Here is a 27257-nt window from a genome sequence, read left to right as displayed (position 1 = left end):
TTCGCGACGACCTCCTCCACCGACGCAACTACAGCGGCGACGGCAGCCAGTGGCTACTAGTAATACCCCGAAGTCTGCGTTCTGACATATGCGAGTCGTTCCACTCTGATCCGCAGTGTGCGCATTCTGGAGTATCGAAAACTTACCACCGCATCCGCCAACGGTACTTTTGGCGAGGGATGTACCGCTACGTGCAGAAGTTCGTTTGCTCCTGCATCGATTGTCAGCGCCGCAAGACATCAACGCACCTGTCGCCGGCAGGTCTGCAACCTCTACCTTGCCCTGACCGGCCGTTTGGGCGCGTTGGCATCGATTTGTACGGGCCACTTCCTCTGACGTCCGCTGGTAACCGCTGGGCCATCGTCGCTGTAGACTACCTCACGCGATACGCTGAAACTGCCGCCCTCCCTGCGGCTACAGCGCGCGATGTGGCCTCCTTCCTGCTCCACCGATTCATGTTACGTCACGGTCCATCTCAGGAGCTGCTCAGTGATCGAGGCCGTGTCTTCTTGTCAGAAGTCGTCGAAGCCATTCTAAAAGAGTGCAACGTTGTTCACCGCAAAACTACTGCTTACCACCCACAGACGAATGGCCTCACCGCACGCTTTAACCGTACGCTCGGCGACATGCTCTCCATGCACGTCGCCGCCGATCGCACCAATTGGGATGCCGTTCTGCCCTTCGTGACCTACGCCTACAATACCGCCACTCAGAGCACCACTGGTTTTTCTCCCTTTTTATTACTGTATGGCAGGCACCCCTCGCACACAATCGACACAATCCTTCCATACAAGCCGGATCGGTCTGATTGTGCGCCGATTTCTGCTACCGCCCGACTTGCTGAAGAGTGTCGCGAACTTGCCAAGACCTTCACTACGCATGACCAAGAGCGGCAGAGGAGTATTAGCGGTGACAGAATCACTTCTGAGCCGACGTTCCTCCCTGTAGTGCTCGTATGGCTCTCGATTCCTACTACTGCACCTGGCCTCTCTTCAAAACTACTGCCCAAATACGAAGGCCCCTACCGTGTCGTTGAACGCACATCCCCTGTAAACTACCTGATCGAACCCATCGATCCATCCTCGGACATGCGCCGTCGAGGGCGCGACATTGTAAACGTGAAGCGCCTCAAGGCCTACCATGGCCCGCTCATTGTGACAAGTTGTTAGGTCGCCAGGCGGCTCCCTTTTCGTGCCCGGAGTAATTGTAGCGAAGCTTTGGAACTCTGAAGTGGGCCGTCCTCTCCAGCTCCTTCTAGTGGGTTGCCCTCTTCGGAGAGAAGGCAGCTCGTGCAGAGTCGGCCCCGCCTTGACTGTCGCTGTCGTCCATCTTCGCCGAGTGTCCGCCAATAAACATCTTTATAATATATATATATATATATATATATATATATATATATATATATATATATATATATATATATATATATATATATATCTATATATATATATATATATATATATATATTACGGGTGGTAAAATCACTGAACTATTTCTTGGCGCGAACGCATCCACTGCAATAAGTCTCGCTAGCTTCCATTGTGTTACATCTGATGTATGAAACGGAGCATAAGTAAGCGGGTGTTCCAGCATGCCGCCCTCATTGAAATGCACCCGCCGTGAATTCCCATTCACGGCGGGTGCATTTCGATGAGGGAATCCCCTGGAATCCGGAACTCGAACCCACCGTACACTGACGACGGGTTCGATTTCCGGATTCCAGGGGAGGAGAGAGCAGAGCCTCTCCCCACATTACACGGGCAAGATAACACTCTAAAACAGCTGTTTCCGATACATATGGCGCTGGGTACCTGTTGCTTGCGGGATTCAACCAATCCCATGAAGGCAGCTGGACGACGTCGCGAACGCTGCCTGCCAGGTGGTGCCATGCCCCACCTGCAGCCCTTCGGTGAACGTCTCTAGTCTGGGCCCCTGCCGCGTCACCAGACCACGCAAAGGGCGCCGGCCACCCACCTGCAATGCATTGATTCAGGGTTGATTTTTGCCACTGGCTCCCCACGCGTCTTAGCTGCAGGATAGTTCGAGGACTGTGAGAAAGAGAGAGGGAGAATTGCTTAAATGGAATGCTGGAGATGTTAGCCTTGCTATTCGCCTGACATGCTACTACAGGTGATGGGTGATGGTTATGATATATATACACTGATAAACACAGAACAGTACATAATGACACATACACACAGATTACACTGTGTAAAAAGTTTGAGACAGTGAGAGAGATCGCAATAGACAATGCCGATTAACAGGACACGGAAAAATATTGGGTTAAGCTCATCCGCGACATTAATTTTGTCCTCCAGGGCTTTACATCTAGGTACACCGGTGTCCTAGCATTTAGCCCCCATAGAAATGTGGCCGCCCTCGCCCGCAATAGAACCCCCGTCATTAACAATCGCAGCGCTACACCTTGGGCGCTGTAACGTATATCGCGGCGGGTAGTTTCCGAATAGAACAGGAGAAGCGAATCGCGTACATAGACGGCGGTTGAACACCGTGAGTGAAGGGATTATTAAATGTCTATTCACGTGTTACTGCCATCCTAGGGGTGCGTTAATTGTCAATTAAAACGACCGTGCGATGTATCTCGTACGTGATCATATCCGTGCGCAGGGTTATCGCAGCACCCCCCACCCTCCCTCCCTCGGTTGGACGAGTCCAAAAGACATGCTTCATTATGGATAGGGAAAAAAATGAAACGATAGCGTGCTTCTAACAATGGCCTGTCTTTGGTCCCTGGCTTTCCGGGAGCAAAGATGGGAAGAAAACAGTTCTTCGAATGCGACATCAGGGACCGTCGGCCGCCATTATCGCCAAAAGACTGCCTGGCAATAACACCGCTCTTTAAAAAAATCAAGGTACAGGTCAGACTGAGTAAACATAGGGACAGATTTTACGGCCCCCCTTAGGTGATTAGCCCCCCCCCCCCCCCCCCCCCCCCCTCTATGCACATGTATGTGATGGTCTGAAACTCGCACGGCGTGCCGCACCACACGGCTTCGCTGATCGCCCACTTCCACAGAGGTGAATGGCAATGTTTTTTTTGTTTTTTTTTTAACAGCGAAGCTGTTTAAGCTAAAGTCCCTAGATTTTTCCCTGTTCTTTAGTTTAAGCTAGCCATAATTTGTGCGGCCTATCAGAATACTATCATCATCATGAACGGGTGTGTGCCACAAAAATGGGGCATATCCCACTATAAGCACCGCTGGTTCACTAAGAGAGAGAGAGAGAAAGCTATAGAAAGAAAGAGAGAGAGAAAACTAGAGAGAAATAATGGGAATAAAGACACAAGAAGACAGGAAGACAGAGAAAGATATAGAAAGAGAAATGAAGAAAGAAAAACACAGAAAGAGATGAGAAAGAGATAGAAAAAAAAATAGAACAATCAAGAGAAAAATGAGAAAGAGACAAATAGAAAAAAAAAGCAGAGATAGAGAAAGGGTCGCCCTATGAGAGGTGCGAACGCTTGGTTCTGGAGTTTGGACATCGGTGCCGTGACATAACCCAGCTAAAGCCCAGCAACAGCCTAGAAGCAACCAGATTACACTTCAGAATCGTCCAGTATCGCTGCTTAAAGCCTTGCGCAACCTTGTGCAAGCTTCGCCATTTTTTTTCGTCCGCTCTCATTCCATTTATTTACCTCACGATTACCAAATTTCAAACTCCAAGAGAGAGAGAGAGAGAGAAACACAACTTCGTTAAAGTAAGGCTGCTTGATTGCTGATTAATGCAAGGAATCACGCCCGGACTCCTAAACTTTACCTGGCTTCCTCGCTTAATTGTTGACATAAAGCAACAGCCGCAAGGCTCGCAGTTTTTGAATAAATAAGAGACAGAAAGATAGCTGACTGAACTGTGCAGAGGAAAGTCCTAGAGTAAAAAGGAAACAATAATTGTTGAGGTTTTAAGTACTAAAACCACGATATGATTATGAGGGACGCCGTAGTGGAGGGTTCCGAAAATTTCGACCTAACCAAGGTCGTGTCTCTAACGTGAACCTAACTCTAAGTACACGCGCCTCTAGCATTTCGACTCCATCAAAATGCGGCCGCCGCGGCAGGCAGGAATTCTATCCCGTGACCTTCGGATCAGCAGACCAGCACAGGAATTAAAGGCGTAACGTACACCAAAAGTTAGGTAAACCAACTTTTTTTTTTATGTATATTCTGCCGGACCCCATTAAGAGAGAGAAGAGAGGCAAACGATAAATCAACAGCAAGAAGGTTTACCAGGGCCGAGCCTCCTAGCCGGCTGTCTACGTTCTCTGCGCTAGCGAATGGGAAAGGGAAGGGAGAATTAAAAGTTCAGTCTTTTCTAGCGCTGCTCCGCCATAGACGTTCGAAAGTCTGGCAGCCATCAGATATCGCAGCAGCCTTCTCTGCTATGTACGAAACCGTGGTTCCGAGGTGTTCTAGCTAGAATAGGGTTTTGATGCGCCAATCACACTCCCATCAAAATGCGGCGGCGAGTACCGAGACCAAACCATCGACTTCGATCGTGCTCAGCTTCTGGGCATTGTACTCTCATACTATGAAGTTACTAATAAAGATTTGATTGATTGATTGATTGATTGATTGATTGATTGATTGATTGATTGATTGATTGATTGATTGATTGATTGATTGATTGATTGATTGATTGCAGCTCGCAGTGCCACGACGGCACAAGCGAGGTGAATCGGGCCACCACCAAATAAGTCTAAGGAAACGTTTCACCTACGCGGCTGCCTGCACTTCGTACGACAGATTGGATACAGAATGAAACCACGGGGAAGACTGCGCAAGAATTTGAGCATTCAACAACTCATTCCGATTTCAAGTGGACACGTAGCGTCACCTGTCGACCGAGAAACGAACTCTATCAACAAGTCTGAAGCTTTTGTAGGAAAAGTGGATTACATCACGAACGCATTTTTGCGATGGGATCGCGTTCTTTTAGACAGACAGCATCTTTAAGCAACGCGGAGAACAGCAGCAGACTCAGTGATGGCACGCACCACATCGAATGTGACAAGAACATGCAACAGAAAACAAAAGCCTCCGAGATCACCGTTTCTGCCGCTGAGCACAATCTCTGAAACCACCAACACGTCTGGTATTTTCGTCTTTCGACGGCAGATGACGGAACGGGTCACATTGGTTGATGAATCGCTTGCTAGTTTAGGAAATAACTATGTAAAACCATGCCAACAGAAAACTGGTTCAATTTACTGTGGTGTGTCTTTTTTACTATTTCTTTTTTCTGCTCAGAACCAGACACACCGGTATGAAATAGTTTATCAAACTTTTTTAAAAACATCGACTCGCGTGTCGTCGATTTGACAGGTTGAACAGTTTCTTTAATTTGGAAAGTGCGGAGATCACTGTGCTAATTTAAATCTTACGCTTTTCATGCATACGTGTACCACGCGCGAATATATGCCTGAAACAAGCGTTCATCTGGCGTTCTCGCTGGATGGGCATGAATTAACTAACCTACCAAAAAGCTCGTCGATGGGCACGCTTTATCATGAGCAGACGCTCAATTTCAGCACTGAAAATGATACACAATAACAGTAAACTGTCATCGTATAAGACGATACACTTTACCGCAAAATTACCATGTTTCATTCCAAGCTGCTGTCAATGCAAGCAATCTAGTGAACTCATGCTAAGATTGCTTTAATTCAGTGTTTATATTACGTCAGACTCTGGTAGTAAACGCAACGCACATTTAGTAAACGCAACTCCAGTTGTTACTACTTTAGGGATCGCCATCGCAATACATTCGGCGGTTGTTAATTTATATCACTTAAACCTCCAAGATAAATAAACATTAGCGAAACGACGCGTACCTTAAGAGTTCACCCGCAGCCGTCGATCTTTGCGACTTAACACGACTAAACGCTGCCGGTAGTGTCACCAACAATACGAGCCAGTTAATAATGAAGTGCACGTTAACGCTGCGTATTCAGAGCTATCGGCAAGCCTTCATTTCGTCCGTACTTTCTCATTGAACAAGTGAAACACATTCGCACAGCTACCACCACGCTCATCTCTCCGTACCAAGTTAGTTTTGGTTAATACAATGCTCGCGTTGAAAAGAATGCATCGTAGTTAGCTTACCTTTCGCAAGGGTGCCTTGAAGTTCACTTTTGTGGCATTCTGGTGCACTACAGAACAGCTGTCAGAAACCACACGTTCACTCACAAAGTAGTTTCACGAACTGCCTGCCGTCTGCTAGGTAAATCGCCGCCTTTCAAGCCAACGCGCGCCATAACTTGAATCCGCAAAAAAGTAAAATACACTAACACTAACAAAAACAAACTTTAAACTTTGGCACCTATATAGGTAATGAAAACGTTTACAATCACCGCACTACAATGTTTAAGGTTAGCATTTTAGTTGCCTCGACGCATCAGTTTTAAGTTGCACTCATTAGACTCGGGCGGCATTAAACGCGGGCAACCATGTGTTTGTGCCGCGCGGGTTTTTCAAACGTGCGAAAATAAAATTCAATGCTTCGTTCCCTTGTAAATGAACGTTGCGCACAGGGGCGTAGCCATAAGCGTGCGCAGGGTTCCCCTTCAGGGAGGGCGAAGGTTCGTCGCAGCGCCCCCCTCCCTATTATGTCAATGTGTGCGGCTGCCTTTGCGCCCCTCTTCTCGCTCCCCCCTACAATGTATAGGGCTGACTTTGCGCCCCTCCTTCTCGCCCCCTTGCCCCCCCCCCCTTCCGCACGCCTAGGGGCGTAGCCAAGGGGGGAGGGGGGTTGGGGGGGTTCAAACCCCCCCGAAATTTTTCAGTTTTGCTTGTGTATATATACACGCACACATACAAATGCACGCACGAACATACATAAAGTATGGTTGAACCCCTCCCGAAAAAAATTTCTGGCTACGCCCCTGGTTGCGCATTATTGCGAAAAATTGTTAATAATTTTGCTGCGTTACCAATATAATGACGGCTCGTTTGCCGTTTTATTTGACCGTAAATGCAATATATGAATCCCGTTCTCTTCACGCTATTCAACGCTTGACAGAATTATAGCACGGATATGTGGTTACCTTCGTAAAGAATAGCAAGAAGCTACAGTCCGTCACGTTCTATGAGGCGCTTAATGGCAGTGGACAATCATTGGCAGCGGCGAGCTAAAACAAAAGGCATGCAACGATTCATTTTCAATGCGAAATTGATAGACCAGTGGCTCCCATAGCAAACAAACCCTAAGTACCATAAGTAGTAAGCCATCGCGTGTCAGTGTCTATCACGTAATTACAGTTTTTCCATTCCACTTTATCAAGTGCTACTGCTTTCATCTTCCAGACTGGCATGATAATGCACATTCCTGCAAGAAACTGTATCAGCTACTGATGGCAACTACCGAAGAATTAAGTCCATGACAATGTCATCAATTCTGGCCAATAAATCTATAACATTTATATCTTTCTAAGCCCATCCGATGAACAATCAACCAAGAAAGCTGAAGGTTTGCGACAAAGTGTTTTGCGTGTGTTCCAAGTCACAGTGTTAGAAAAGAAATCCGATTTATGCTAAAGTCAAGAAACTGAGAATCAGGAGCACAGTGTGCTTGTATTCTTCCCTTATTTTCCAAGTGTTCATGCATAAACAGCTAGAAGCTTTTGTAAAGGTGCACCGCATGCATTATTACATGGCTGTGGCTTGCATTATGCGGGTACATATGCCTATGTACTTACCTCGGCTCTTGATGCTGTTATGACATCAGTAAAACGTCCACTGTCGCAAATTTGCATGGGTATGTACGTACAGTCGCGCCCAATATAAGCTGCTACATGCTGCCCATGTTCAAAGCAGTGCCAACACAGCACGGTGGCGCTGACATAGAAAACGATCAGTGACATAAACACTGTTTCAACTACTGGCATTTGCAAAACCAATTTCACGTTTGCTGGTGTTACAGTGCAGGCTTGGCCACCGTGTTGCAGCCACGGCCACCGTGTTGCGAATTACACTGAGCGCCACTGTACATCTGACGTACGGTACAACATAGCCAGCAAGTACCTTTTCGTCTCAAAACGAGGACAGCTGTCGTACATGTAGTGGGTTCCGCTCCTTTGATCACAAATGACCGACATGCAGTGAAGAAAAAAGAACGGAAAATTTTTTTCTTTATTTTTACAGGAATTTCACCTGGCATACTTCTTTTGTCCAAACAAGCTGCGAAACAGTTCCGTCCTGGAAAGGTAAGCAAAACAGCAATCAGTGTTAAACAAGTGCAGTGATTGTAGCCATGTCAGCGTACAGTATGAAACTCAGCGTCATTCATCTTTCAAAGCATCTTTACAAAACAAAGCCTGCCATTAATACGTAAGCTGCATCATTTTTCATATGGAATACTCAATGAAACTATAAACTGCATGTTGTTTTTGAGACATTGTACACTAACAAAGCAAGGCACGTCAAGAAGCAGATGACAATTAAACTGAGTGCTTTCCCTGATACTAGTGACTGTAGAATCACAGATAGATGTAGCTAGGGGATCAACTAGAGGGGCTGGCAGCAAGTGCTTCCTGTTACTTCACTTCATTCTTCCATAAGTGAAAGCCCATATAATGCAGCCATTGACAGCATTTCATTGACGAGTCACTCGACAAAACTTTGTTTAGCCATTAACAATTACTAATGCATCGTACTCTTCCTTTCATTTTTTTTTTTCCTGGAAAATCATCTGTGAGCAGGATGGCTCTGAAAAAAAAAACAGCAGTTTAATTTCCTTACCTGGCCTCTTCAGGGTATGTAGATCTGTCTAGTGGTGCCATGAAGTTGGTAAGCTTTGGAATGACATCATACCTGGAATATGAGGAATAGTAGGAATAAGAGGAATAGTAACAGTAATATAAAATAGCATCTTCATGCTTTAAACGACAGCATGGTGCAGGAATGTTTATACCCATAACTTGCGCAAGGACACTGGTAGCCTCAGTAACCATTCCAATTCTCTATGCATTTACTGTGACATGAATGGGTTCTCACAATGGACACAACTACCTCCGCAATAACACTGTTTTGCTATGCCTATATAGCCTACATCTGTTACTTCTCTTTTGCTGCAAATAGCCTCCAAAATAACATCCACTGAACATTTGGACGCTGACAATTTGGAGATGCTCAGTAACTCTGGCTGCTTCTGTAAACGTCTTGAGCTCGATCAGAGCAACAAATTATGAGATATGTAAAATATAGATCGGTGATATCACGGGTAGCTGGCAAAAGCTTTGCTTCCAGGCCGTGTCATTGCCATATTAAAAGTCCAGGTCTGGAGGATTTCTACTTGACTAAAAAAGAAAAACAAACAATCGCAGTAAGTGAACTCACGGAATGCGTGTTTGTGCAGAGTTTGTCTCAAAGTATGTTGCACAAAACTTTGCCTCATGCTGCAGTTCAATGCGCACAGCATACCTGAAGGTCCGTGCTTAAATTGATTAAAAGAAATGAGAAGCAGATTAGCTTTTCCTGTTATCACTTGCAGAGCTCAGCAGTGACCAACCATCAATGATGGTTCACGTAATGAAAGTGCTTTTATATCACTTGCCACATGCTTGCACAACACGTAAACACGTAAACCATGACACGATGACTATACAAAAAAAATGGCGAGAGTGCAAAATATGACAAAATGTCATTTCAAATAATATGCAATCATTAAGAGAATTATAAATAATGAGCTTCTAATGAGCTCACAGTGATGAACAGTCGCTCTGAACACTGTAACATACATACCATTTAGTTATTTTTTTTGTTTTGTCGGTTAAACTGAAATCAGATTTCTAAAATTTGAAAAAAAAATGAAACACTCGTAGCATAAGCTTCTAACTGATAAGTTAGCGACTCAACTGTATCCACTGTTACACCGAGAATACCACAGCAGGATAAGTTGGTTTGCAATTAGTGATCAGGCACCGATCAAGAGACGCAGTGCAAAAGTTGGAGGAAGTGAAAGAGCAGATGCAGTTCGCCGTTCGTCGGCTGACTTTCATTTCACCTGTCCCTCACAAAGTGCTCGACTAATATGTTCACAAATAGTACAGAGTTTGCAAAGTTGCTCACCGAATCTTGCGACCCTTGGTGGCCCGTGTGTCCACTCTTCGCTTTGCCTTCTTCCGGAGCTTTTCTATCTCCAGCCACTGCCTGTGCCACCAAAGTAATCGGTCATCGGTGCAACTTATCATTCCTCCACCCACACTGTGCACTCGTACATAGTTTATCAGCGGCAAAAAAGTACTGTTTGTTAAAGGTGAATATGAAGATGCAGCAGGCGCACCTCCGAGTGAGTACAGTCGAACCTGAAAGTGTCGCGAACTCGAAAGTGTCACAAAGAGTGGTTGTTATATCAGTAGTTCGTTGTATATGGACTCGCCCTTAAACTCGCCCTTAGCGGCCAAGCGGTCTCATTTTTTTTTTTTTTCATTTTTTTTCTTCGCACTTTTATTAAAGTGCCAACAACCCCACCCTGTGACAAGTTAAGCCTTTTCGTGTCGTGAAGCGACGCCCGCTGCGTGCTCACAAGTAAATTAACTGCCTCTGCAATGAACTGACACCGTTTCACTGAAGCGCGGTACCGCCCCGTGGAGCCGATCATCCCTGGCTAGTTGCCTGCAGTGTGTCGCCTCCTCGGCTCACGCCGTCACTACCGGGTCGCTTCCTGTATAATACCGTATGTGCCCGTTTGTGCGTTCTTCGTGTTTTCCTCACTCCGGACCGTGCAGAAGTGCGGCGAGTAGCCTGTTCGTTCAACGCGGCGAAGACAAGCATTTTGAAAGCCCCGTGCACTCTACGTCTCCGTGATGCTCTCGAGGTCCGGCATGGAGATGCGCTGTGCACTTGGGTTGTTGCCTAATCAAACACATAGTATCAGTTCGCTCTCATTGCATCGATGTTTCTCAGTGCCGGCGCCACTCAACAACAGCGAGCTACTTTCGTTTCTACAAAGCGATGCACACTTTAAAACGGTCTCGCATGACGCGGCGACGGCGAACTTGCGAACGGCAGCATGGCGCGCTCGTACCACCGTCAATCTGCACAGTGTACGCCACACGCACAGCCGAGCAGATATCTGCAGATAACTGTGATAAGGCTGTCAGCTATAGGTCATAATTGCACGTTCATCGACGGCCGCCACCTCGCCTTCGCTCTTTCCTGATGCTTATCCGCGAAGGCATCGCCGCAATCGCGTGGAAGCCATAATCACTGATCCACCGGTCTCTGCCGTTACCGAAAAGACGGACGACCTTTTGCGGCTAATTGCAGCGTCAACGAGTTTAGGGACGCAGTGAACTTTTATGCGATGAAAAGTTATCGTGTTTATCACTTTTTGCATTTATGCCTTCATGCGTTCCAAGGCATTATTTGATTCATCGTAGGCGGTCGCAGCTGCAGAGAACGGCGTCAGAAAAGGTGACCGTGCGAAAGCTGACCGTAAGGCTTCATGCTGACTCCTATTTTCTTTTTCCTCACTGCCATTCTGTCACTAATGAAACGCCTGGAAAGTGAGCGACCGCTCGCAGCATCCGAAATCTGCGTGCGGTGCTCACCGATCTAGGATACATTCGTCGCGAGTAAACTGGAGTGGGGTACGCGCGAGAGCGCTCCCGTCTCATGCTTTACAAGGCCTGTTTTAACTTCTTTTTCCCCTTCGTATGCACCGTATCTTTACCGCGACCGTGTCTGAAGTGTTCGTTGTAAAAGTAGGAGGCTTTGAAAAATGTTCACTATGTGTGAACGCAGTTTCAATGGTTAGCAGAGGAAAATCGTAAGCGCACCCAAATGTGGTCGTTATAACCGAGAGATCATTATATCTGGGATTGTTGTAAGTGGGTTCAAATGTATGTGAACTAGCGTTAGATGATTACTGTTGCTGATTGGCAATGTGCATTCGAGTCTCAAACACCAGCCAACAAGCGAATAATTATTGTTCCCTGTATGTTGCCACACGATACGTTTCCCACGAGGTCACATGAAGAAATGTCGCTATCACCATGCACTGTTGCCATAAAAATGAGGCAACGTTGCATCCAAATGTTCCCTAAACGTGGCTAATGTCTCCTTTCGCAAGCATTCCCACAGCATTCAAAAGCTAAGTCAATGCAACATTCTTGCATAGAGCATGGAAGTTGTTACGACATTCAGGCAACTTTTGAGTAACTTGCTACATATAGCAACACTGATGCGACGTTTTTGCAATGATACTTGAAAGTCTCTCACGACAAATTGTTTGTAAGCGTCGGCATACCATTGCTGAACATTGCTAAATGTTGCGAGACATTTAACATACACAAGACTGAGGAAAAGTTGTGTCAAGAATTCTTGTTACTGGAGATGTTGTTGGGAGACGATCACAACACTTATGAAAAACCGTGTCCCCTGGTGATGCGCATAAAACAATAGTAATAATTTATTTCCCATCCATTCAACTAAGGCTTGATGGAAGGTGTGAGACTAAAAGCAAGGGATGCTTGACTAAGGTCTAGCACCTTTTACAGCAGGCAGCAGCAGGGAACATTGTATACATTATCAATGATATTGACGAGGAAAAAAATTAACAAAGAAAAAAAAAGCAGTTGTATTCAGAACGAGAACAATGAGTGAAATGCAGTTCTATGCACTTCATTTTTCGGCATATAGATTATACAAATCTATGAGGAAATAAAACGTAAAAAAACGTACAACACATTCGTAAGCATTTAGCACAATATAAAGGTAGAACAACAAGTGACGATATTTGAAGATGAAACATGTGACTATTTATCTGAATATGAAGCACGAATAAGTATTAAATATCTTGCCTGTGTCAAATAAATCAAACATTGATTCTACAAACATGAATATAAAAGATGACTACAACACAGATTACCTGCTGAGGGCGATGGGGTTGTCAATGTTGACGGTTTTCCTCTCAATGACTTCCCGAAGAAGATGATGATAGAAGTCGTCGTCGTCAAAAATCTCATCGTCCAGTTCTCCAATGCCAGGCTTCTCCTCCTGCTGAAAGTATCGTTACAGAGCGCCGCGTTTCTGTCTGTTGCAATAACTGCTGTCAGACTCTCACCTCATCATTTGTTGCGTCTTCAGCACCAAGGATTTTGTACGATGACCGTTTGGTTTGTGTCCTGCGAAGCAGCCGTTCTTCGTCCATGAGAATCTGGAATATTGATATTAAGTGCGTCACGGAAACCTACTTACTAATACTGATGGCAAGCTCAAAACACAGTTAAATGCAGTATGTATGGCAGTCCGCAGCAAAAAAAAAGCTTATGTGAAAAAAAAATGCAGCAAGGAATTTACACAGTCCTTTCGAAAAAAGTGTGAAAAGCACGAGAACTTAACATATGCTCTTTTGAAATGTTCACCAAACAGGTAGACTTAATATTCAAAAGGAATAGAAGTACAGCGATATTTCCAGAAGTTACTTGGAGTAGTTCTTGAAAAGTGCACCAGAAGTTTGAGGAACATGGAAACATACAGTTTAGACTACCATAGATTGTATCGGTTTGCACAGCTGAGTGCTATGCTCCGTGAATGGCAGTGCAAAAAAATTATAAGCTCCAAACATAAAAAAAACCTGTAATTTTACAGACTCTTCAAGTGCTCTGAGGATCCTCAGTATGCAGTCTCAGTATGAAACCATTATTGGCAGTATTCTGCATTAAACTTTCCTTTTAATCTAACCACATGTGTAAAGCTCTCAGGGACACTGCTACATTTTGAAAAATGCTTCTCGCCTTAACACAGAATCATAAGGGCTAGTTGTGGATGTTTTGTTTAGAGTTGAATTAACTGAAGTCCACCGTTCTACAGTTTAATGAAGAAGAACTAAATTTTGCCTGAATGAGTGCCACACAGTTGCTAACCGCCTTAAACAAAGAGTATTGTCAGAAATGCGACAAAGAGAATGTGATGTTTAAAGTTGCACGTATGGTACATAAGTGGAACTATAGTTGGCGATGTAAGAAATTGGTATCTAGGCTCCACACATAAAACTGCTTTGCAGTTGCCCCTTAGTGCGTCTACACTCCTAAAAGACTTGGCGTTCTTGGAACACCAACGCAAAAACAGATATTACCACATATCACAGAAATGAGAGTGTGTTGGCGTGATCACACAAGTCATTTGCTACTGCATTGTTGGACAGTCAGCTGCTATAGCAGGGGTCTCAAACTTACCTCAGCTAGCAGGCCGCAATCACAAAATTTTGTTCCGCAAGGGCCCACATAGTGAGGAAGGTTGAAGCGGGGGGGAGGGCATGGTTTGAACAAGATGTCAGCTAATGTTGCCATTTAAAAAGCCTTTCCCATATCTCATGTATGGGGGTCATTTCTGAAGGGAATTTGGCGTCAGGATTCAGGAAACCTATCGATACCAATCTCCAGAATGGCTAAAATCTGGACACCAATTCTGAAGTATACAGTTTCTGCTCCACAGTTATGTTTCTACAACTGGTGACCGCATGGAGAACCGCACGGGAAAAATGCTCGAAATCAGTCACGTCTGTGTAGCTTACCCGAACGAATTGTTATTAGGCGAGAAAATAATGCAAGTACCATTAATCAGTCTGAGAACTTTTTTCTAGTTAAGCACAGAATAACTGTTAAAGTTTTAAATACGCTGGCCTAAACATGCCTTTGCCTTTGCTCGCAAAGTTTCTTGCTGGTGCAGGCGGCTGTGTGTTGTGCGTTGAAAGCTCACGGATTACTTATTAAAGGGACACTAAAGGCAAATAACAATTTATGTCAGAGTGAAAGCCCAATGTATGACAACTTCTAAAACGGCAATATTATCAACAGCAGTGCCCTACTTACCAAGAAATTAAGCTAAATGTATCACATCATGATCGCCACGAGTGGGACATTTTCAAAGTGATCCCGATGACGTATGGAAGTCGGCCTACCATAAATCTCTAGTAATCAAACTAGCAGCAGTAAAAAAAGAACACTCCGAGCATCAAAAGACGTAATAAAATGCTGTTTGTTCGTTTCCTCTTGATTCATGGAAAACAAAACCTCCGTGCGTTGCCATGGGGAACGGCGCGCGTGGTTCAAAGGTTCCGTTTTCGCCGAACTGCGCCTCGCCCGTCTCAGTGGTAGTTTCGGGATCGCGTACTGCCGTGCGTGTTTTGCGCGCTCGTGAAAGTCGCTCTGACAGAAAGTTCGACAAAATGCCGCATGCATGTGATATTGCCGGATGCCCGAATGGTGCACAACACCAGTGCTGCAGCAAGGAAACCGGTGTGTCTTTTCACTGGGTGCCGCAGAATGAACCCTTACGCTCGAAGTGGCTTAGTGTCATGCCATTGCGCCAGTGTGCTAAACAGTCAAAACCTCTGTGTGCGTGCTCGCTGCACTTTCGTACTGAGGATTACGAGACCAACCGCAACTTGGTGAAGGCTTTGAATGTGCCCATCCAAGCAAGTCTGCCGCAGCGCCGTTGTTGCTACTGTGGGTCCCGCTACTTCCGCTCGGCTGCTACTAGTGTCGGCGGTCGCGCAGTAAAAGCGGGCAACGTTGGGCACGGCAGCAGTGACGTATGAAAGTTGTATTTTCAGGCGGGAGATTTGAAGCGCGCTAACGCGTTGCGGACCACTAAAAACGTGATTTTATTTCAAAATAAGCACTTCCTTGGCACAAAAGCAGCACTACGAGGTTTCTGGACCGCTATTTCAACAATCAACGTCGACTTAATATTTGCCTTTAGTGTCCCTTTAAGAAAAAAAAATATGGGCCGAAGACCGGGCTGGGTCGCTGGCGAAAGGTCCGCAGGCCACGTGTTTGAGACCCCTGCGCTATAGAGTAACTTGAAAGAACTCTTGTGAGGGGTGCACTCACGTGCTCAATTTGCTTTACAGGGGACTCTTCAAGTGAAGCGAAACTGCGGCCAACTTTTCCCGATAGCAGTTTCGTCCTTTCGTGCCACTTCTGGATGGTGGCGTTCCTGCACGAAAAGCAAATGCAGTTTTCTGTGGATGCTGTTTTCCATGGAACGGCACGGAAATTTGACACTAGCGGCGAAATTGGAGGGTGTGATTGCTCAGGTGGAGGCACTTGCTTGGATGTTTACAGAAAGCTTCATTAAACAGGACTTCAAGAACAGGAAAATGTGTTCTAATTAACAGCAGTTCCATTTACTGAGGAAGACGTGCAAAGCTGAATAACTACCTTTCATACACCCTGTTAACACTGCATAAAGAAACAGCACATAAATGTATCAGCTAGGCACTTTGTCCCCTGGGATGGGGAACGACTGATCGTAATTTGATTGACCGAGGCTGGTTTCTGCTAAGAGGTGGTACACCTTTAAACTTTATTGCTCTGACACTTGCTATTAAAGATGGCTTTGTGGATACAACACAAAAGCATATAACTGAGACTGTCCCTCTACTGAAAAATTAGATCTTTGTTCTGTGGTGTCACTTTACTTACAGTCGCAAGTATATTTGTCGTTCTGATCAGCATAAGGATTTTTTTCCAGTATCGAAATACAAAACAAACCAATTAACCCTTTCACTGCTGGTTTTTTTCTTTTGGCCCTGCTGCACACTCCGTCGTGCCAGCTTTTTTTTTTCTCTTCACGTTACAAAGAAATTTTTTGTTGGCAATGCAGTAGGATGCTGTTACAGACATGTGAACATTTCTATAGCACATTACCTCATCAGAATAAAAGTAGAAACCATTACAAGCAATGAACTAATTAACGAAATAATAATATTTTGATAAATCATTACCTAATAATTGAGAGTCGCTGAGACACTAATCATTCATTTTATTCGGAGTCCAAATTAGCCCAAGACCAGCTGAATTTCTCCTTCTGTCAAAGAGCGTGCACACATGGCATGCTGACTCGCCATGGCTGTGCTGCTAGATGCTGGCAAAGACAGGCGAGCCGGTGCTGATGTGCAAGCATGCGCTACCTCTGTTGTAAAAAATTTCACTAATAGTTATATTTGTTAATATGTTCTCTCCGTAAATGGCAGGACACACCCGCATTATTTTTTTTAGAAGAGTTGTCTCACAAGTGGCAGGGAACGATTTAAAGAGGCAAAACAAGCATACCCGGGATTGGCAGGGCTTGCGCGCATGTCGTCGCCAGAGTTATCTCGGGAGTGGATGTAAAAGGGTTAAGAACCCGTCGTTACATCTAAGCAGCAATTGCACTTACTTAAGTGAGCGAATTTTGTTTACTGAGATTCTAGTGCATCCTGAATAGGCTGTCTAGCAGTTTTTCCCCCATAACAGCTTTCTTACCAAAAAGTGACCCTTAGTGAACAAACCTGTAAGGCTCAAATTTCTTCCAGAATTCCGCAGCTGATCCTACGCACACGTCCGTTCTGCGCCGCTTTGTGGGAATTTCTTCACATCTGTCAGAACAATGGCAAAGCTTAGTCAACACGCGATCAACTTGCGCTTCTTACGATCACAAGCTTCTGCTGAATAGAATCTCAATTACTATGCTTGCGCAAACATAGCTAGTTCTCTTTTTGTGCGTGAGCATGTACCTGTGTATCGTAATCAGTTTGAATAACATAGCAAAATATGCACAATATTAATGAGAACTACCAGACAATAATGCCAAGGAAAGTATAGGGGTGTTATTTCTAGTAATTAGGATATAAATGGGAAAAAAGTAAAGTGGACGAAAAGATAACTTGCCACCGGCAGGGATCGAACCTGTGACCTTCGAATAACGCGTCCGATGCTCTACCACTGAGCTACGGCGGCGTAATTACTAGAAATAACACCCCCTATATTTTCTTTGGCATTATTGTCTGTTAGTTCTCATTATAACGAAGAAAAAAACGAGCCCTTAAAAGTCACCTTCTTTCCTTCATTCATAGCAAATTATGCATTTAGTGTAGCAAAAAAATGTTTTAATTTAATAAGGGTAGGTTAGGTTTGGATATAAGCAAATTATGCGGTTAGTTTAGCAAAAAAAAGTTCTAAATTTAATACGGTTAGGTTAGGTTTGGATAGTTTAGGTTAGGTTATGATGCAATAGCCAGCAGCTGGTATCAGATTTCCAAAGGACTGCAAAGAAACAGTGAACTTACTCGGAGTCGAGTTCACCTTCGGAACTTTTTCCCTCACAACCAGCACTGGACAAGAGGCTTCGAATCTCAGGATGTGAATCAATCAGCTCCTCCCGAAGTGCGAGGAGCTGGCGCATCACCATCTCAACGCTGCTTTTGGCTGTGTTGAAAAAGAAAAAGCAGAAAAAGAAAATCTGTTTGTACTCCACCAAAATTCAGGGGAAAGCATGAAATGTGTATTTCACTGAACCGGAATTGTTAGCACGCATGTTTTTGACTGGTGTCTGCTGCAAAATAACAGCCCCTCCTCTTCATAAATCTGTGCACTATGACAACAGAGTCAGCCCTGAGACTATGACAATGCAGCCCTGACAAAGTCAGGGCTGCAGTCGCAAGTGCTCTGCATGCCATGTCATGCAACATGCTTGGAGACTTTTACATTCATAGGATATCTTCCCTCAAAAGGACACTATGTCATTGCAAAGATCAGAGTGACCACATGGGTAACAGCTTATAGTCAGTTGCCCCTCAAAGGTACAGGTTCAATCTACAGGGTGTTTCCAAAAAATGTGTCCAAAATCCTCAAAAATCTGGAAAATGTGACATTTGCTCACTGCATTCACAATTGCTTTTACTTTAGCAGCAGGCATCTTAGGACGGTTAAATACATCATTTGGGATATTAAGAAGGTTAAATTGATGAACTTCTTAATTAGTGGAGTCAAGCGGTTATGCCAAATGGGAGAATTGAAGTTCATGCGAAGAACTCATCGCAGCTTTGAGATATAGAAAAAGTGGCCTCTAGTAATTATTGTGGCGTAATGAAATTCAACCAAAACCGATGCACTGATGAGTGCAACAAGCAGACGACCAGAATGATGTCACTGTTCAAAAAAACGATTACAGAGGTGTAGTCCTTCTGCGTTTGTTACCGCATGTGCACCATACGTGCTATAATTGCAACCGCGGCCCACACACCCACACAACGAGGCCGGTTGATGGTTGATATAACGACGCTCACTCATTATGGACACCTCAGATGAATATGGCGGCTGCGCTCTTCCTCCATTTGGGTTTTGACGCGGAATTTGGGTGAATTTCATTGCTTTGCAATTATCACTAACAACCTCTCTTTCGAAATCTCAAAGATACAATGGGGTCCTTGCATGAAGGACTTCAATTGTGCCATTGACATAACTGCCTAACTCCACTTATTAAAAAGTTAATTAATTTAACTGTATAATTAGGTTCACAAATCACGTCTTTAGCCATCTTAAGATGCCTGTGCCTACAGAAGAAGTAATTGTGGAGGCAGTGGGCAAATATCGCATTTTCCTAATTTTTGAGGATTTTCGGACACACATTTTTAAACACCCTGTATAATGATGCCTTTGATACAGACTTTTGTTTTTACCCAGTAAGGAAAGAACTTACATTGCATTATGGTAACTTTACTTCAAATTCACAATGGAACAACGATGGTTTACACGGAATTGCAAATTTTTCCATCGAACACAGTAGCCTCAAGAAGCACGTTCTCGCAATTTGTTCCACAGACACAAGCAATGCACTGAATTTGTTGAGATTAAATAAACATCTCACAATAACATGTGTGAGATAATAAGTGGCGCTGAAAGTGTGGTAGGCCATGATGTGAAGCACATGCACAAGTAGAAGGCACACACAAAACTTGTACACATTATCAGCTAAAGATTAAGCACACACCTAACTGTACTCGGTGGTTAACCATTGAAAGCATTCCTAAACATGCCATGCATGTATGTGCAGCAGTGCCATCTAGGAATAGCTTTTTAAACCAACGAGATACTTAAACCGGCAAATCACCTACCGTGCCCAAATGGCTTCCATTCTTGTGCCCTCGGGTTTGCTAGCCGTAGCACCAAATAAGCCATATGTTTTCCCTTTATTCTACAGCTTTTTTTTTTCTTGCGCATTCAGTATTCGACTCAAACTTTAAGCTAAATGATTGAAGGACACTATTTACACTTTGTGTAAGCAAAGACGAACCGAATCCAGTGTGCAAGTGTAAGAGGGCGTAGTTACCATGACCAATGAGGTTGCCGTTATTCTCATCTTTCTGGAGAGCAGCCGCCCGGAAGAGGGCGTACTTATTGTGCTTTGGAAGCTGGTTGGCCAGCACAACCAGCTTCTGCAAGTGGACCCTTATCTCTAGGGCAGTGTCCAGGATTTCTGCATATAGAGAGAGCACAACAAACGTCTGTCACTCTAGGCAAAAACTAACTTTTTTTATTAACCCCTTAACTGGAGACTACGGCGTAATGTATATTCACTGCCAACTTGACCATGCCATACGGGGCATGTCAATAAAAACACAGCTCTCCCACCTCTATCGAATACATGATTCAAGTGACAAGTGCTATTTTCCAAGCAGAACACACACTACCCTCTCTCAAATGGTGGGGATGCACCTGTTTTCCAGATGGCATCGTTTTACTTCTATAATAAGCAAAATGGGGAGCCCATAGTATGGAGTGCAGCCACGCAGGAGCAGCTATCTGAACAAAGGAACAGTTGAAATAAGCCAAACTTCTGAATGTGCAACGCATGAAATGAGCCAAACTTCTGAACATGGACTTCAAGTAGAGATGAAGAGTTCTATCATACAGCGGCCTTGGTCATTGCTCGAGCACAGAAGATTAGAAGAACATGAAAGAGCCAGTCAAATTGAGATTCTGAATTTAAGAGCTGCATAACACAATGAAGTAATTGTGATTACTTTTTCCACATCTGAACTTTAAAAAAAAACATGCAATTTTCTTGTTGAATACAAAATCACGAACAAAAAAAGTCTCCCCAAGGTGTGGTCATGCTTGAGTAAATAATCCCGAAATAAAGCATGAAAAAAACAAAGAGACCACAGGGAGGAATTAATAACAAAGGACGATACACTGCCATCCATCTCACTCATTTGTTGTCATTTTTTATCATTTTATTGCATAACGCACCTTTACGATCTTGCCAGACTTTCCCTGTTAACTGAGTAAATAATTTCCCAGTTAAGGGGTTAAAGGTTGCAAAGTGATTTTATGGGTATGAGGACGTTCATACTTTCCTGAATTTAGGAAGATCAGATTATAAGAATAGAGAATGGTGCATCTTGAATACATTAAGGAAGAATATCAGACATTACACTGCATCTCCCTTTAGCTACCTGACTTACGGTATATCCCATTCAGACACTAGAAGCTCTATCGTGCATGGAATAGTTGTATGTAAAAGAAACAAAAAAAAAACAGCAAAATTAATAGCTAAAATGCACGCAAGAAATCTCAAAGATTATCTCATCAGATCTCGCTCAAAGAGCGAATAATAAGTTTCTGACCAATAATTCGAACATGCCCAATTACTCAAACAGCTCTACGGAACTGCCAATGGACCCGTAACTTTGATCTCTTACGACGACCAAAATTTGACAAAAGTCAGCACATCGTGCCATAAAGTCAGACTCCACTTTCATGACCACATGGTAATTTGGCGATGTAGTCAAATAGAAACAGCAATATTTCCCTTTTGATAAGTTTCCAGCAATGCTCTAAAACCACAACTACTAAGCTAATCTATCTATAGCAGCTGCAGAACATGCCCGAGGCTTAGAACAAGGTAAGCCAAACCACTAAGTTGTAAAAGCTGCATTGGCATGATTTGTCTTGGAATTTTGATTCTGCACACCCATATTAATGTATTTGATAAGCGGCGACATGAACAAAAAGTTTCACATGGCATCAACCGTACCTTTGATATCTATGCCTGACAAAAGTGACAAAGGCAACAGTAGACAATGACTGTGGCTAAGAGGTATGCAATCGTTCGGCGATCACAGACCGGTCTACATTCCCATTCCATGAATGAAGTTATGATGCATCATTGAGATAAAGGCAACAAGTTTGTAGTGACCCATTCCACTCAGTTTGATGCCACCCTTATGCACCACTAACGGCCTACTGATCCTGTCGGTAACATGGGTGGAGCATTGCTCTGACCACTCGAAAAGTGCAAAAAGAGTTAAAAGAAATAGCCCAAGGAAATACCACAACACTGTGGCCACAGACTGAAGTGCAAGTGCACGCAGCAAGACGTCGATAAACTTGGGCCATATTCCCAGACAGCCACTGCCCCTTTCCAAATATTTTGTGGGATGACCGCAGCATTGCCAGCAATATAATAAGATAAGGCAGCATGCTTGGCACTGTGCTAAGATTGTCTTCGCTCGTTATATACTAATGAACCTTGTGCTAAGTTATGCAAAACTTATACTATCACCAAAAGCAACGATCTGGGAATACCACACATATTAGGATAAACTCACATGCTTGCTAGCAATTCTGGTAATCTGCACTTGAAATTATTCCGAGAGAGAAAAAGAAAGCTCTTTAATGAAAAACAGAGAATCCTGTCGGCGTATATAAAGGCACCTACATGCTACTCTTTATAGCGATTGAGGACAGAAAGGCCCCAGGAGGAGGAGGAGGGCAGGAAAGGAGAAGCGGAAAGAAAAGATGATATGATTGCAGTATGTACATGTCACAACGTAAATTATTCTGACTTAACTGATGGTCCCCTTTGAGTTTGAACTATCAGTTGGCTACTGTATGTGCAAGGAGTTTACTGATGTAAAAGGAGTTCGGAGACAGATATTTGTTCCGTTTTCACAAAGCATGTCAAAACTCACGTAATTGGGAATGGACTGCCTTTCCCTTCTCGATTTCAGACGCAACGTCTACAGCTGAGAAATTGTCCATCTCTGCCACTTCTGAGCTGAAAAAAAGGGAAAGTTAGGATCTACCATTAGAAGTGTCTCTAAAACGCTTGCAGAATTTTTCTTCTCACCAATACATCCTAAAGGACCCCTTAACCGGGTTACGGCACTCTAAATGAGCAAGCGTGGTGTGCAGATTGGTTGGTGGTGATTGTGTCTGACATGTCTGCATGGCACAAGACTGAAAATTAGAACAGAAGGCTGTGCGCTACTCTTGCGAGGGAGACGTGCTTGGAGAGAGAGTGTGCTACTTTGGTACATTTCTATATAAAGAAAGAAAATATGTGATAACAAGCGAATTCACGAGCATACAATGTAAAATAATGTACCAGAACATAAAATACACATTACACGTGAGATAAAGAATGAAAATAAAAAGATGTGATAGAAAAGACAAAATAAGTGCTGCTAAGCATCATTCTTAGTCCACACCACATGCGGATTGGTCGAACTAGGCTCACTAAGCTATCGTGCGGCGCAACGCACACTCAAGTAGTGCACATCCAAATAGGGTAGAAGTTCAGGGGAGAATGGAAGCTTGAGGCGACAAGGAATCCTCGGAAGGTGGGGCGTCGCTAGAGCGATCTCATCTTCTTCAAGGATGTAACTGCTTACCTTAGCGCTTGCAAAGGGCCAACCACATCTAAGCTGAACGCCTCATTAGTATTTAAACAGGTAAAATCAGAATGCTTACAGTATCTCACGAGGGAAATGCCGGTTATATGACGTCTAACAACGGTGTCCATAAAAAACAATAATTTTCTGAATTATCTATCAAACATCAGCTTATATGAGGCATTGAATACCAATAAGGTGTCCACCTTAGATACAGACGACCCTGTACATACACTGCATGTACAGTGGTCAACTCTCATGTCTATAACGCCGGAGCGTCGTGCTCGGAACTGCATGAGCAACATCTACAGCTTGAAACGGGCCACATCAGAGCATGCGCAGTGTCACTGATGCGCTCGCCATGTAATTTCCGTCCTTGTTATCGCCGCGGCCGCGACAACTGATTTCACCGTCAGAAGCGCTGTCAACCGTATAGCGCCTAAAAAAAAGAGAGAGTGCAATCACCGGATCGGCGTGTTTTATACTGCGCACTTATTCTCGGTTCGCAGTATCATATCATACCGACAATGTGCCGGACAATGGATAGACTTATAAGTGGACGCAAATCTGCTGCTGGGACAATGTGACCGCGAACGGCAAATCAACACGCAGCATAGCTTTCATCGTGCGCTGACAACGGTTCGCTTCGCTTCGCTTCGTTTCCTTTTTTTTCTTTTTTTTGTGATAAACTGTTGACAGCGCTTGCAACGGCCAAAGCAGTTGTTGCATTCGCGGTGATAACCAACGATCGAAAATGCAAGGTAGGCGCATCAGTGGGGCTGCGCATGCTCAGAGGTGCCCCATTTTCAACTGTAGATGTCGCTCGTGCAGTTCGGAGCACGACGCTCCGTCGTTAGCTGACCACTGTACATGTGCTAAGGTAGGCAGTTGAAGCTTAGCAGAAGACAAGAGTGCTTGTCGAAATATTGGCTCCAGTGACTTTTCCTCAGGTAGTGCACAGAAATATTTATAAATTGAAAAGAAATTAAAGCTTCTCTACGGATCAGTCTGTCAGCTGGCTCTTCGCAGGGAGTTTTTTACAATGATTGGGCCCAATGTAATAGACGGCTGGGATTGTAGTGAGGTCACTTTGTACTGAGATCACGGGTCTTGCATCAACTAAGCGACGCAAGACCTGTGACACCACCACCAACCACACTGTTTGCTGGTCCAATGTCAACTGGCATGCCAGCCAGATCTCTTTTAGAGCCTCTGTGGCCTCTGGCCGTCTAGGTAAGCCTCCCTTCGCTAAATGTTCCGCCTCGTTTACTACCATGACTCTGAAGTCAGTTGCAAACGAATGGGTCGGCCACAAAATAATCCCGAAATTGCCAGTTCGAATTTTGGTTCAGAGGTACTTTAATTGCGAAATGAGCAATTATATATGCCTCATAGCCTCTCGATTACATATACAGATTACGTTCTTTTCTGTGTCTAATGCTTCTATTGTACACCAGCTGGAGAACAAAAAACGCAAGGAAAGTACACAAGAACGCGAGAGCTTAGGGCCTCCAGCGCTTGTGGGCTGCAGTACTAACACTCTCCATGATCAATGACCAGACCCACACAATCTCTTCAGCCACCCCTGCATTACATTCTTTGGTGTCACGCACACTTACTGACACATTCGAGCCACAAAAACGCTAGACACCGCCCTTAAACAAAACATCGCAGTAATAATAATTGAACTGTTCTTTCTGACGAGTTTATAAATGATTTTTCCGATAATAATCTCCGCGAGTTCGTGAACAAGACTGCCGATCGTTTGTACCCGTCTACGCACACCGTAGTTCGCGAACGGATCATGAGGTGTTCAAAAGTTTCCAGGCCCTTGTACCATGTAATCCTATGGCATGGCGGCCTGGGAACTTTTGAGCTAGTAATTTACGCTAAAAGAATAAACCAGTGAAAAAGACGAAGAACAAAGGAGAAAAGTGGCACACACAACGACTTCCAGTCGATGTTTATGTCATCATGTACCAAATGACCCAGACTTCAACGTAACTGCTAGTATTTTCTCCGTTAGTGTTTGCTTTACTTTCTGCACATATTTCTAACAAACCGAAGGGCTGCCAAAGCATAGTAACGGTAACGGATGTTACTAGCGCCGAAAGCTGCACAAATTCTACGATCGCGAACAAACAACAGCACTGATACCATCTTTTTATACCGTGTCGACTCGCTATCAGTCAAATTTCCGAAATGTCAAGAACTAAAGTCGTCAAAACACTGCAAGGAGGCTGCACGATACATTACACGTTGTCAATGCAGAGCGCTTTTACCTTCGCGAGTATTGTGACCGAGAGCCAAGCGCTATGTTCAGCAAATTGTTTAGACTGTTCAGCAGCAACATACTATTTGTTTCTGCAAAAACAGACACAGATTTCGAGAGAACGCCATTCACTTACGCCTCTAAGTTGCTCCAATTTGTTGTGATGCTGTCACACACGGCAAATAGGGCAAATACTACGCGCCGCCATTTTAAAATGCAGAGCGATTTGGCTTGGCTAGGCTTGCATTGTTGGGCGAAAACGACTTTTTTTTTTTTTTTGAACATGGTAGCCAACAACGTTTTTAGGTTGTAGCTACTAGCTAGCCATGACGCAAACGCATTTAAAGGCCAACTCCGGCGATTTTTCGAGGTCGATGGATATCAATGAAATTCGCTGGGTACGTTCCTTTGCACGTTTCCGTCATTTATGCCAAATTACAGGCTTGAGACATGCGCAGATTGTTTGCAAATGAATTTTAAAGATTTTCTGCAAACGCCCTCCTGGCTTCCCACAATTATTGGCAACATTGCGTCTGTGACGTCAGTATTGGGAAGGCGGCGGAAGTGACGCAGCCGAGGGCACCGCTAACTTCGGCGCTTCGGCCGCTACAGCGAGCGTCTGCTGTGCACAAGGCGACAGACAGCGTTGGTTTGGCCGGCGCTTCACTTGTCGTCCCGGCTGTCACAGTTTTCATACTCCGCGCCGGCGTGACCGGCATGCCTTGCACGACTTCCGCTTCGTTCGTAACAACGTCTACGTCATACGGAGACAGTACACACGGTTGGGTTTCGGTTTCGGTGTTGCGCTTTTTTGCTTATTTAAAATTATTCTCCAATTTGCCGAGTATTTCTGCTATCGGGCCCGTAACAGGAGCGTCTCAGGAACATAAAAGCACCATTACTTTGACATGGCCAAAGCCGGAGTTGGCCTTTAATGTACTTCCGCAAGAGCATTCAGTAGCAGGATCAGGCGCTCCCCATAAATCAGTTCCAGCCAAAAAGGCAAAAAAAAAAAAAAAAAGCTGGGAAGAAATCTCTCGCAAGGCCTTACCGGACAAAGTGTAACCAACGTTTGCCAACCTTTTATCTCAAAAACATGCTTCGGTGCTCGCTTACAGATCAAGTTATTTTGATTTGTTAGTCACTAACAATAGCCTAGGACTTAATAATTCAAGTGCTATCTATATAAACGAACATCTTTGTCCTACACTAAAGAGGCTTCTCAGTATGGCTATCAGGCGTAAGAAAGATTGCCAGTGGAGATCCGTCTGGACCCACAAAGGAAAGATTTTTGCCAGGCAGTCAGATACTTCTAACGCAATAGCCATCACTTGTGAAGACGACCTCACTAAGATACAATCGGTGTAGTCCGAACTCTTTTTTTTTGTGTGTGTGTGTGTGTGTGTGTGTGTGTGTGTGTCTGTGTGTGTGTGTGTACAGTTCCATCTTTCAAAATTCACTATCACGATTTTGCATTGCCCCATGAAATTCTTCCGTATTCTGCTGCGCACAGTTCTGCTTT

General features: G+C 44.3%; 2 protein-coding genes across 3 annotated transcripts in view; both read right to left on the bottom strand.

The window, feature by feature from the left end:
• Nucleotides 1–6244, bottom strand: part of LOC119405010 (serine/arginine repetitive matrix protein 1-like) — a 90135-nt gene extending 83891 nt beyond the window's left edge. Inside the window, exons 1-2 of the mRNA XM_037671756.2 lie at nucleotides 6120–6244; nucleotides 1812–1974 (exon numbers count right to left, since the gene is read on the bottom strand). Of these exons, the coding sequence (XP_037527684.1) occupies nucleotides 1812–1889 (78 nt within the window). The 5' untranslated portion in view covers nucleotides 1890–1974; nucleotides 6120–6244. The remainder of the gene's footprint in view (nucleotides 1–1811; nucleotides 1975–6119) is intronic.
• A 1883-nt stretch (nucleotides 6245–8127) lies between these two features.
• LOC119405009 (protein AATF) lies at nucleotides 8128–25937 on the bottom strand. Of its 2 annotated transcripts, none has more exons than XM_049418838.1 (11): nucleotides 25872–25937; nucleotides 22762–22842; nucleotides 20115–20261; nucleotides 18073–18211; nucleotides 17296–17382; nucleotides 15854–15959; nucleotides 13081–13173; nucleotides 12886–13016; nucleotides 10083–10163; nucleotides 8754–8825; nucleotides 8128–8210 (listed from the first exon to the last, which is right to left on the bottom strand). In XM_049418838.1, the coding sequence occupies exons 2-11, from the start codon at nucleotides 22829–22831 to the stop codon at nucleotides 8162–8164; spliced, it is 975 nt and encodes a 324-aa protein (XP_049274795.1). In that variant the 5' UTR covers nucleotides 22832–22842; nucleotides 25872–25937; the 3' UTR covers nucleotides 8128–8161. The 2 variants fall into 2 exon arrangements, with proteins under 2 accessions (XP_049274795.1, XP_037527683.1); XM_037671755.2 differs by lacking the exon at nucleotides 25872–25937 and adding an exon at nucleotides 25746–25838 and having other exon boundaries at nucleotides 22762–22847.
• Between the last annotated feature and the right edge of the window lie 1320 nt (nucleotides 25938–27257).

This window comes from Rhipicephalus sanguineus, chromosome 9 (assembly GCF_013339695.2).
Source record: "Rhipicephalus sanguineus isolate Rsan-2018 chromosome 9, BIME_Rsan_1.4, whole genome shotgun sequence".
NCBI lineage: Eukaryota > Metazoa > Arthropoda > Arachnida > Ixodida > Ixodidae > Rhipicephalus > Rhipicephalus sanguineus.
This window is presented reverse-complemented; position numbering and strand designations above follow the sequence as displayed.